This window comes from Danio aesculapii, chromosome 7 (assembly GCF_903798145.1).
Source record: "Danio aesculapii chromosome 7, fDanAes4.1, whole genome shotgun sequence".
Taxonomy (NCBI): Eukaryota; Metazoa; Chordata; class Actinopteri; order Cypriniformes; family Danionidae; genus Danio; species Danio aesculapii.
The window spans coordinates 19,141,289-19,154,564 of record NC_079441.1 but is presented as its reverse complement, the minus strand read 5'-3'; the positions used below and the strand labels follow the sequence as shown (position 1 = coordinate 19,154,564).

At 37.8% G+C, this 13,276-nt stretch overlaps 1 protein-coding gene across 1 annotated transcript in view; it reads right to left on the bottom strand.

Moving 5' to 3' along the window:
- The window catches only part of efnb3b (ephrin-B3b), a 140,659-nt gene extending 127,767 nt beyond the window's left edge, over positions 1-12,892 (bottom strand). Inside the window, exon 1 of the mRNA XM_056461229.1 lies at positions 11,922-12,892. Coding sequence (XP_056317204.1) covers positions 11,922-12,070 — 149 coding nt within the window. The 5' untranslated portion in view covers positions 12,071-12,892. The remainder of the gene's footprint in view (positions 1-11,921) is intronic.
- Positions 12,893-13,276: the final 384 nt, after the last annotated feature.

The following is a 13,276-nucleotide window of genomic DNA, read 5'->3' as shown; positions in this document are numbered from 1 at the left end:
AAAAAAGTTAATTTCTAGAAAGAAAGAAAGAAAGAATGAAAAGAAGAAATGACATCAAAACTAAGAAAAAAGAAAATAATGTACATTTAAGGAAAAAAACAGAAAGAAAAAAAACATTTCAAGAAAAAAGAATGAAAGAAAACCTTCAAGAAAGAGAAAGAAAGAAAGAAAGAAGTAAAGAAAGAAAGAAATTACATCAAAACTAAGAAAAAATAAAGAAAAATGAACATTTCTAGAAAAAAAGAATGAAAGAAAACCTTCAAGAAAGAGAAAGAAAGAAAGACAGAAAGAAAGAAAAGAAAGAAATTACATCAAAACTAAGAAAAAATAAAGAAAAAGGTACATTTCAAGAAAGAAAGAAGGAAGGAAGGAAGGAAGGAAGGAAGGAAGAAAACTTTCGAGAAAGAAAGAAAGAAAGAAAGAAAGAAAGAAAGAAAGAAAGAAAGAAAGAACGGACATCAAAACTAAGAAAAAATAAAGGAAAAAAGAACACTTCAAGAAAAAAAGAATGAAAGAAAACCTTCAAGAAAGAGAAAGAAAGAAAGAAAGAAAGAAAGAAAGAAAGAAAGAAAGAAAGAAAGAAAGAAAGAAAGAAAGAAAGAAAGAAAGAAAGAAAGAAAGAAAGAAAGAAAGAAAGAAAGAAAGAAAGAAAGAAAGAAATTACATCCAAACTAAGAAAAAATAAAGAAAAAGGTACATTTCAAGAAAGAAAGAAAGAAGGAAGGAAGGAAGGAAGAAAGAAAGAAAACTTTCGAGAAAGAAAGAAAGAAAGAAAGAAAGAAAGAAAGAAAGAAAGGACATCAAAACTAAGAAAAAATGAAAATAAAAAAGTATGTTAAGAAGGAAAAACAGAAAAGCAGAAAAGAAAAGAAAAAGTAGTAAATTAAATCAAAACTTCAAAAAGCTGTAAAATAGACCAAAACTAATGTTGTGTGTGTTTGACCTCAGCTGGATCTTGTGGAAACAGGAGAGGATGATCCTGATTAGTAAAGGCGGCCTCTGTAAGAACTAACCAAATCACTCACACACACACACACACACACACACACACACACACACACACACACATACACATACACGCACACGCACACACGCACACACGCACACACGCGCACACGCGCACACACGCACACACACACACACACACGCTCAAATACAGTCAGAAAGCCTCTGGTCAGCGCTCATGTGACCCCTGAAACCTGTGAATGGAATTAGCCAAGAAAGAAAGAAAGAAAGAAAGAAAGACCAAGAGCAGAAGTGAAGGTTTAACATCTGCAGCAGCAGGTGGGCACAGACCCCGATCAGCTTTATTACTCTTCTTAATAGTAAAAAACACAAAGACGCCTGATTCTCTGCTTCAAATGCAGTGTGTGTTCCGAATATTATGGCTTAAGTGTGGAGGCCCAGTTTTCCAAGCACTGTCATCACTAACCTGCGCACACAAATACACAGATTCAGACAAACACAAAGTGATGAGAGATGTTCAGACTGAGACCACACACACACGCAGACAACTCGCTGCAGGGGTTTTGGAGGCCCAGCCCCCGGGGGCCCGCTCTCAGAAACACACCGTTCCCCACACACACACACGTCAGCATGAGTTTAACAATCAAACCGTGTGTGTGAGGATCTCCGTCCTTTCAATTATTCCTAAATAGCATAAATTAACAGCCCACAAACGTCTGGATGTGTTTCAGCACACAGAAGTGTGTTTGTGTAAACATGTGTTCCTTATATTTGCATCACACAGGCCCTGAACACACTTCTGACTGGCTCTGCAGGGAAGGCGCCTTTGTTTCCCCATTATATTGCCTTCTGTGTGTGTGTCTGGTCTGCAGGCTGCAGTTATTCTGCCACATCAGCTGAGAGCCATTTTCACAGCTCCTGTTGCTGAGAGCTCGTAAAGCCTCCAGCAGACCCAGCAACACACACACAGATGCTCAATATCTTGCCTATTCCTCACTCCAGGGCACCAAGATGATGCCAGGTAAGACTTTTAATGGTATTTCGCACATAATCATTCTATATGCGCATATCATCTATCGGGAGGAGATAAATATTTTATATAAAGTTACTTATGATAATTACTAAACTGACTAATCAAAACTCAAACCCTAAACCTACTCCACTAGAAAACTTCAACAAAAAACTATGGTGAATCACTTTAAAAATGTAATTAATTTCAATTCAATTCACTCATTCATTTACTTTTTGGCTTAGTCCCTTTATTAATCTGGGGTCGCCACAGCGGAATGAACCACCAACTCATCAGAATATGTTTTACGCAGCGGATGCCCTTCCAGCTGCAACCCATCACTGGGAATCATCCACACTCATACACAACGGACAATTTAGCTTACTCAATTCACCTGTACCGCATGTCTTTGGACTTGTAGGGGAAACCGGTGCACCCGAAAGAAACCCACGCCAAAACAGAGAGAACATGCAAACTCCACACAGAAACGCCAACTGACCCAGCCGAGGCTCGAACCAGCGACCTTCTTGCTGTGAGGCGAACGTGCTACCCACTGCATTACTGTGCAGCCCTATAAATAATACTATTAATTAGTAAATTAACAAACAGTTCTGTTCAATGTCTGGGTCCATTTGTTTTTTTCTTTTTGAAGGAATGCATTGATATTAGCCCCTTTCACACATACAGACCTTTCCGGAAAATTACCAGCAAGAAGGAAGATTGCCGAAAAGAGCGCGTTCACATCTAGAAAGCGCTGACGTGAGATGTCTACTCCAGCCAATGAGAACATTCAGACGCATTCACGTCCGCGTGGTTTATGAAAATAAAAGCCTTTGAATATTTTTCCAGACACATTTAGCTGCTAGATGTTAGTCAGACATCGTTTCTATTAGGCTTGGGCGGTAATACGATAATTTGGTATACTGTGGGATCTAAAAATAGCAACGGTGCCAGCTTCAATACCGTTATACCGTCATAAAAAACAATGCACTTGTAGGAGACAAGTATTAAATATTATTTAAAAAATTTAAAAATATAATTTTTTATCCTCCATATGTTTTCATTGAAGTTGTTCACAATACTTATCCATCCACAGAGTTTGTAATGTAGTCAAATGTTTACAAATGGATGTGCAGCTGTTTATTTCTGGTTAATGATGTCAGAATTTACCGGTATTTGAATAGATGTGTGAATAGTCTCTTCCGGAAAAAAATCCGTAACGTCCTTGCCTGTGTGAACAGCGCTTTTTTGCATTTACCGGTAAACTTGTTCCAGATATTTACCGGTATCACTGTGTGAAAGGGGCTATTGATTAATTTCACACAAAAAAAAAAAACATTTATGATGTTACAATATGTATCTATGGTGTTCTTTCAAACTTTCAAACTTATCCATCCGGCAAAAGAAATCTATAAAATTTCAGCGGCTTAACTATTTTCAACATTGATAGTAGCAATAAGAAATGTTTCCCAACCAACCAAATGTGTATATTAGAATGATTTAAAAAGGATCATGTGACACTTAAGGAGGGAAAAGTTGCTGCACTTGTTGAAAACACAATAAACTGTCATTTTTACTTCATTTTTAACCAAATAAACGCAAAACCATAAGGGTGCTTTCACAACTGAAGATCTATTGTTTTGTTCGGAAACAGTAATTAAAATTATTACAGTTTATTTTTGTTCTTGGTGTTTATAAACGGACCAAAATAGTTCAAACAAGTCACGTGCGAGTAGGCATGGGAGGATAACCGTTTTCAAGGTATACTGCAGTTTGAATAAGTAAAGGTTGTAAAACCGCCAAAATTTTCTGTAATACTGTTCCTAAAGTATGTGTCAGATTTTTTATTTACTTTTTTTTGCTTAGTTTTTTAGGACAATAGCAACTCAGCAGAAAAAATCTAAACATGCTGTTTTAAATTGTACAGAAATCTTTGTTTTTGAAAGTAATGAAGCGAGCAGATGTCAATTAATCTTTAGAATTATTTAGCCTGACATGTTTACTGCTCCAAAATATTATAAATCTTTCAAAAAATAAAATATATTGTTTTCAAAGGGGAAAAAAAGTTTCAGTTTTTACCCAGAAATGTAAAAGAATATATTTTAGAGCAGTAATCACAATACAGTGATACCGTGAAGCTGTGATATTTTTATCCAAGGTTATCATACCGTCAGAATCTTTTACCGGCCCATGCCTACGCGCGAGTAAACTCTCCTCACATTGGTCAGTTTCAGGGTTTATTTTTTAGAGTCCTACTGATTCCACTTAGCTGTCAAATGTCGTCATTTTAGTTTATGATGATAAGCAACAAGATATTATAAGCAAAATTACATACTTTAATTTTGACTCCCACAGACATCGTCACCAAATATAAATCAGAAACTTTTTCGTATTCGACATAAAACACTTTTACCAGTAGGAATGACATCCCGCCCTACTCATGATTCTCATAACTCATAATATATAAACATAACACACTATGATATAGCCTGGTTCGTTGGATCGTTTTGCTTTCTCACTACAATTGATCTGCTCCAAAGTTTGTTTCAATTGAGCTGAGATCACCTCATTCAGGCCAGGCGATCTCGGACTGACTGGTTTGGCGCGGATCCGAGAACGACTGCAGGTTTCACATAGGCCATGAACTACGCTAACTAGGCAAACGAGACAGGTTACGAAACAAACGTCTAGGTGTGAAAGCTTTTTTAGTGTGTGTGTGTTTGTGTATAAATATGTCAGTGTGTCAATACACAATCTAATATTGTGTTCAAAACATAAATAAACCCATACACCGACACAAGCACATATACACTACACTATACACTACAGTAACCTTTAGCAGCTTATACATTCACTCAAAACACACACACTCTCCTACTACATACTTTTAATCCACACACTGATGTTGCACACACACTTGAGTAATTAGGTCAACTCCCACTATAAAACCAAATGTCCTTTGACCAAAAGAAGTTAAGCTTAAATGGATCAACTGAGTTTAGCAAATTAACCCGGAAGCAAACCTCAGATCCATTAGCAAGAATCTCAAAAAAAGTTTACGTTTGTGCTTTATTCGTTTATTTAACAGACGTTCATTCAAAGCAACCTACAAACTAGGACTTTGTGAACACACACTCATGTATGCCAGTGACCTATTGAGATCATCTCTATTCTAATCCCCTCATAGAACGACCTCCCTCCCAAATTTCCCTCGTCTTAAGCCTAACCATCGCTTTTTATCCAAGTCCAATTAGCCTGCGATAAATTAATTATTAAAAATCCAGTGGGGGTCGCATTTTCTTTGAGAGCAAGCGCTGATACAAAAGGCGCATCACACGTGCACACACAGACCCTGTGACATTTATGATAACACACAAATCCTTACAGTTACCCACAATCGCTCGCCCTGAATTCATTATCAGGAAAACCCCCACAGGTTTGAGCTGGATGGGAATCTCTGAAATGCAATTACCAAAATGCACAGTGATTTAGACAGAAGAACACGGAAACCTTCTGAACTGCTCATAACCATTTGGGATAAGGCTTCACGATATTGGAAAAATCTGATGTTATAATATTTTGTTTTTCTGCGATATATATATATATATATGTATATATTTGAACAAATTACAATTACGAACAGATATAATTAACAGAGCAAAGACAAAAGTTGGTTTATTTTTTTCTGGGGAGTCTTCGTTAAATAAATATTCATTAAAATTATTCTTTATTAAAGTTATTAACAAATGGTGGAACAACTTGTGCCTGAATTCTTTAAACTCTCTTGAAATACTCGCACAGGCCTTAAAAACAACCAAATGATAAACATTCACTCTATTGCTCTACTATGGTAAAACTCTGCAGTGACTCCTCAGATCTCATGTGTTCTGAACTACTGTACTTATAGAGCCAGTCTCAAAAATAATACATTTACAAAACAATATTCATACGTGCACAGCCCAATTCACATTTACAAAATTCAATTTGTAAATTCCAAACACAATTCATAAATACAACACACAATTTGTGACTTCACAAGTAAAAATCATAAATATTTTCATCAAATGAATTGATTTTGTGTATTTTTTAATCGTGCTTTAAACTTACGAAGTGGATTTATGTATTTTTGAATCGTGTTTTGAATTAATGAATTGGATTTGTGTATTTTTTAATTGTGTTTTGAACTTACGAATTGGTTTTGTGTGTTTTTGAATCATGTTTTAAACTTACGAATTGGATTTGTTTATTTTTGGATCGTGTTTTGAACTTACAAATTGGATTTGTTTATTTTTGGATCGTGTTTTGAACTTACGAATTGGATTTGTTTATTTTTGAATCGTGTTTAAAACTTACGAATTGGATTTGTATACTTTTGAATCATGTTTTAAACTTACGAATTGGATTTGTTTATTTTTGGATCGTGTTTTGCACTTACGAATTGGATTTGTGTATTTTTGAATCATACTTTGAACTTGTGATTAGATTTGTGTATTTTTAATCGTGTTTTGAACTTATAAATTGAATTTGTTTATTTTTGAATCGTGTTTTAAACTTACGAATTGGATTTGTGTATTTTTGAATCATACTTTGAACTTATGATTGGATTTGTGTATTTTTAATCGTGTTTTGAACTTATGAATTGAATTTGTGTATTTTTGAATCATGTTTTAAACTCACAGAATAGATTTGTGTAGTTTTGAATCGTGTTTTAAACTTACGAATTGGATTTGTGCAGTTTTGAATCGTGTTTTGAACTTACTAATTGGATTTGTGTATTTTTTAATAAATTTTGAACTTACGAATTGGATTTGTGTATTTTTGAATCATGTTTTGAAATTACAAATTGTATTTGTGAATTTTTTAAGCGTGTTTTGAACTTACGAATTGGATTTGTGTATGTATGAATTTCTGTATTTTTTTATCGTGTTTTGAATTTACGAATTGCGTTTTAAACTTACGAATTGGATTTTGTAAATGTGACTTGTGTTGTGGATGTATGAATACTATATTGAAAATGTATTATTTTTGAGACTAGGCTCTATGTGTACCTGCTCAACTATATTTCTCAATATTGGAGATCTTGCAACGTGACTATTGCGGACGCCCTAGGTTGGTATCAAATTACCCAACCAAAATCTTACCACAGTCAATTGTAAGAATGACACGGTCCTAGCTGACCCCACAGCACATCAGTCATCATGTGTTTGCTCATTCAGAAAGAACTGGGTACCAAGGACACACAAGCACACTTTGTCGTTACTGTGTGTAAACAATGTATCAGGGGTGTGAATGTCAGATGGTGAAGGACGCTTCCTAGACAAACTGGATGACTTTGAAACTCCATTACTGTTTACCAAAATACCTAAACTTTATAGCTTTTTCACTGTTTCCACGCCCACATCATTACTTTCCGGAATTACATTAAACACCAGCATCCATGTATGAATACAATTTTGCCTTATAGATTTTTTACCTCCAAGCAAACAATTTCAAGGTGATCTTTGTGCTGGGCTTGCATTTTCTTAAGCCTAACTCAAACTGACATTCATGGCTTAGAAGATATTGATTTCTGTACATTTAAGGATGCGCCCCGCTGTTCCTCCCTCTTCCCTCGATCCCTCTTTCCTCCCATCACTTCTTGACTCTTTCTCCCTTGCTCTGAAGGCTACACGTGTTTCTAATTTCGCACTGGGAGGAGAGTGGCAGCGCCATCGTGAGAGGGTGAGATGGAGTAGTAGTAGAGTGATGGGATATAGATGGCTGAATAAAACATTCTACAGGTGCAGGCCCTCATCTTCAAAGCAATGAGCAGCAGAGGTTCACTGATCCCTATTAAATATACAGCGCTGCCAACAATGTAACCTTCGTACAGCTACTTCTAGTGCGAACAGTGCAGACTCCTGTAGCCTGGAGCAAAAACACACGGTGCAGATGTCTTGTAAGAGTGTGTGCGCCTGCCTGAGAAGCCAACTTTACACTGACTGCACAGCGCATTTTCAAATCACATTCAAATATGTGTGGTGTGAGTAAGGCCACACTTTACATTCTAGTGTCTGTGCTATACTGTGCTACACAATAAGTAAGAACGTGCATAAACAAGATACATTTATAATGCTTGATATGCAAGGCAGATTATCCAGGGAGATTAAACTGCCAATGTTTAGCCATTATGAAATTAAAAACATAATCTGCTAACCATGTTTGCTTAGTTCGGCAATTTAATGAATTGTCAGTAAAAAAGACATTTATGTTTTCATTAGAGAGAGCAATTTAGTCAATAAACTGAGTATTTGTAACACATAAGCAATTTCATGTACATTAGCCAGCACTTGGTTTTACAAAAGCCACATGACAGAAATCAGCATTATAGCGGTCATGCACAATAGACTATGGGCCTGAAAGACTCTTTCCATCTACCAGTAATTGCTACATGCTGTACACATACTTACATCCAAATGTGTAAAACAAAACTAATGCTTTAGCTGAAAGCCTTTTTCTCATAACAAGTTGCTGTTAATAGGATAGTTCACCCAAAATGAGGATTCTGTCATTATTTACCCACCCATCACTTGTTTAAAACCTGTTTTAGATGCTTTCTTCTGTTTAACACAAAAGAAAAGCAAACTAGTAGTAGGAACCTATTGCCTTTACATCTTTTTGGATTTGTGTATTTTTGAATTGTGTTTTGAATTTACGAACTGGATGTGTATTTATGAATCATGTTTGAACTTACGAATTTGATTTGTGTATTTTTGAATCGTGTTTGAATTTACGAATTGGTTTTGTGTATTTTTTCAATTGTGTTTTGAACATACGAATTGGATTTGTGTATTTTCGAATCATGTTTTGAACTTACGAATTGGATTTGTGTATTTTTAAACCATGTTTGAATTTACGAATTGGATTTGTGTATTTTTGAATCATGTTTGAATTTATGAATTGGATTTGTGTATTTTTGAATCGTGTTTTGAACTTACGAATTGGATTTGTGTATTTTTGAATAGTGTTTTGAATTTACGAACTGGATTTGTGTATTTTTTAATCATGTTTGAATTTACGAACTGCATTTGTGTATTTTTGAATCATGTTTTGAACTTACGAATTGGATTTGTGTATTTTTGAATCGTGTTTTGAACTTACGAACTGGATTTGTGTATTTTTAAATCATGTTTGAATTTACGAACTGGATTTGTGTATTTTTGAATAATGTTTTGAACTTACGAACTGGATTTGTGTATTTTTGAATCGTGTTTTGAACTTACGAACTGGATTTGTGTATTTTTGAATCATGTTTGAATTTACGAACTGGATTTGTGTATTTTTGTATCGTGTTTTGAATTTACTAATTGAATTTGTATATTTTTTAATCATGTTTTGAACTTACGAATTGGATTTGTGTATTAATGAATCGTGTTTTGAACTTACGAACTAGATTTGTATTTTTGAATACACAAATTCATATACTTTGGAAAGCAATGGGTATCAGCAAGCAACATTCTTCACAATGTCCTGTTTTGTGTTCAACAGAGAAAGAAACTTATAAAGGTTTACAACCACATGAGGGAAAATATGTTAGGTAATTTTCATTTTTGGTACTCAATCTTGTGTTATCCAAGATGTTTTTCTTCAGCCGGCCTATAACATGAACAAGACTTGTATCCCAAACTGACAGAAATGTTATGCGACACAAAATTTGCACTGCAGACTGTTTAGAAAACGTTCATGACCATATGCTGAGGCTGTGGATAACGTTAATGTCCAACTTACTGCACAAAAAGATCATTTTGCTTTTTAAGACACCAATCTTACAGTCAGCAGACTCTGGAAATAATTTTGTTTAGCCTATATGTGTTTTTTTGACTCTCAACATGCTAGTAACTGCAGACTTGCATATTGTGAATGAAAGATCATTGATTTCAGCTAAAATCCTTTGTGTTCGATTGAACAAAACATATTGGGAGGGTGAGGAAATGTTACATATTTTATATATAAATATTTGGCCAAGTTATCCTTTTAATTGTCAATTTCCACAGTGAAATGAAGCCCAGTCGGATCATTTGAAGTGAGAAAAACCCGTGTGAAAACCAGCGCCCACTGCTGATCGCTTTAAATCGACTTACATCGATTACAAGTGATTGAATCATTCAGAGACGCCTGTCAGCGGGCGGCGCTGCTTTTCTCATTCCCAGGTAAAGGTCAAGCAGAAAACGCGCGGTCACGGTCAAGCCCCCCAACCGCGCGCGCGCTCCCGCTCCAAATTAGGTCCACACAAACCCCTGCTAGATTAACACAAGCAACGCCGACAAGAACCCTCATTAAGAGCGTCTGCCAGCGGCCACTGGGACAGAATAAACCCCCTCCATCCCCCCAGCAGCATCTGTTGAAGCGCAGAGCCCGGTATATGCGCCACATGGACACATTAAAAACCTATTCGTCTTTCAAGAGCTCGTGGCACCACTAATAGCCCCTCATAACCCACATACCGATTTAGACCGGGCACACAAGTGCTCCCACGACGCCGGGTGTCCATTTAAACAAGCCCAGTAATGACAGAAGGGCGAAAGAAAGAAAGAGGTCTGCTCGGCCATAAATCGTCGTTTATGTGCCGGACACGCCGTTTGCATGGGTTTCTTTGGCTCCCCACTAAATGAATTCACAGTTGCTGGGTTGCAGAAACCTCCCCCTTATTTACAGATATATACTACGAGAATTCTAGCCGTAAATTACTCGCTATTCCTTCCTGCGGCAGGGAAGATCGTGTCACCTCCGTGACCGGAGTAATAAATTTTGCAGTGTGAAATGGGAAGGACTGACCATCCAAAGTTAACACCATGGTGTAAAACTTTTCGCTTCAGGTGTTTCCACGTTAACTAGCACAGTAGAAGGTGTCGACCGAGAGTGAAAGTTTACACCTCTCTTTTGTTTTAACTGTCAGAGAAGTAGCTAATAATAATAATAATCCTAAATAACAAGTGCAGTGCTCGCTCCTCTGCGCGCTTCAGCCAGATTCATTCATTTTCCTTCTGCTTAATCCCTTTATTCATCAGGGGAATCTACAGTGGAATGAACCGCCAACTTATCCAGCCTATGTTTCACACAGGGTATGCCCTTCCAGCTGCAACCTAGTCTTGGGAAACACCCACTCACACATATACACGTCGGCCAGTTTAGTTTATTCAATTCAGCGAATGTCTTTGGACTGTGAAGGAAACCCACATGAACACTGGGAGAACATGCAAACTCCACACTGAAATGCCAGGACTCGAACCAGCGACCTTCTTGCTGTCTGCCAGATAACATTGTGTTAATTTGAGCTACAGAATTGTCATAAAACTTCAGACGGTCTTGGTTTACGCAAGCATTTTATATGGCTGGAGTAAATAGGTGTCGGCGAAGTGAAAGTTTACATCTTGGCAGAGCAGCTACTATTATCTTTTGTTTTTACTGCTGTCACCACAGAAGAGAAGTTGGTGACTGAAACAGTCGTTTACACGTTCTCACAAGTTCAGCGAGCACATTACACAAAGGTTACATTGTTTAGGCGGCATTAAGACGGAAAAACACTTGGTGTTGAGCAACTAAAATTCATGCCAATCTAACTGGAGCGTATCCGAAGGAGAGGCAGTGAAATAGCGCGGCGTCAATAAACAGCAGTAATGTGGCGGCTACTGTCGTTAAATTGCTCAACACACACCGTCAATGAAATGTGGCATTTATTAGTCTGGCGACATTGATGCTCGTAACTTCTGCAGACTCGTGATTATCCACTAAGGGGCTTGTCGGCGTAATAGCGCTTAGCAGCTTTCTCCCCCATGTGAGAGACATTTCAAAGCAGTCCTTCAACGATTTGAACACATGCGAGGCGTTTGACTATCTCCAACGCAGAGCTCCTCTTAAATAAACGGGAATAAACGCCGTGCCCAATGCCTTTAGTTGCGGCTCTTACCTTTTGTTCAAGGAATTCCAGTAGATGGGCTCCATGTTGGTCGCCGTGATCCCGAGTAAATCCACTAAGAATATCAGGAGAACTCCCAATCCATTTACACAGCCCCGACTCGCCATTTGAAATCCCGAATTCCGTCTATTTACTCCCATCAAAGCCGTGTGCGGGATACTCTCTCTCTCTTTCTCCCAGAGGCTGGAGATCTCTGGACTCGGAACAAAGCGTGTGCGCTTCAGGTGAATCCGTCAGTGTGATCAGGAACAACGTGTTTTGGGAGCCTGCATGGATATCTACTAAAACACACAGCGGTGGACAGATTAAACAAAGGTGCAGTCAGTGGATTTAACAGCAGAATTCCAGGTCTTTAGGGTAATGCAGCTCGTGGACAAAACTCCGCAGCAAAAGCAATTCCCACAGCCGTTTTGTTGCGGTTGAGTTTACTTTTCCAAATAAACAGTTTTTTTCCTCCACGTTTTTTTTTAGGATGGACCTATGTTTTCCATTCCCTTTTCACTCCTACTTCATTCCCGACTAATTAGGACGGGAATGTGATGGCAGATGGATGATGGTTTGGAAAGATCTCTTCAGAAGAACATGTTGATGCTGGGTCTTTCGTTCTCCTGCTGGATGTTCCTGCTTGCTCCCAAGATAAATCCGCATACACCAATGAATCGTTACAATCCAGATTACACACTTAAAAAATGTAAATGAAAAGGAATCAATGCAAATTAATTAAAAGCAAGCTTAACTTAAATTTACACCACTGACAAAAATGATTGCCAGATTTTCCAGGGTGTAAAAATGTATATATTGCAATCCTTATTCATGGGTTTCGCTTGCAGGGCATTTGAGAATGTGCTCGGATGTGGCAAGTCATTAGATAGTTCATTTCTCGTCTGTCCTGCTTGGATTCTCTCGATGTGTCTCTCTCACTGGCTCCAAATCCGACTAGTGAGACTTGTTCCTAACGCTCAGCGCACACTGACAGACCGAGTTGTTTGAGAGAGAGCGAGAGAGAAAGGGGGGGAGGGGGGGAAAGGGGAGGTGTGCGCGCTCGAATAAGAAAAATCCCATCTTCCGGCTGGAGTGCGCACTAACGGAGCGGATTTTTCTTTGGGGGATTTGTTTTTTTCCGCATGTCGAGGTGCTACTAAATCACGTCAGTCACCAACACATCCATACACCATTGCAAACATATTTCCCAGCGCTCAACTAAAAGGATTCGCCATATTCATGAATAAATCACAGTGCACTAAATTTGGTGACTGCTTCTTTTCCTGTTTGATGTGATGATGATGATGATCGCGATGCCTGCCCTGGCACCCGATCACACCGATCAGCGGCTGTGCGTTCAGAAG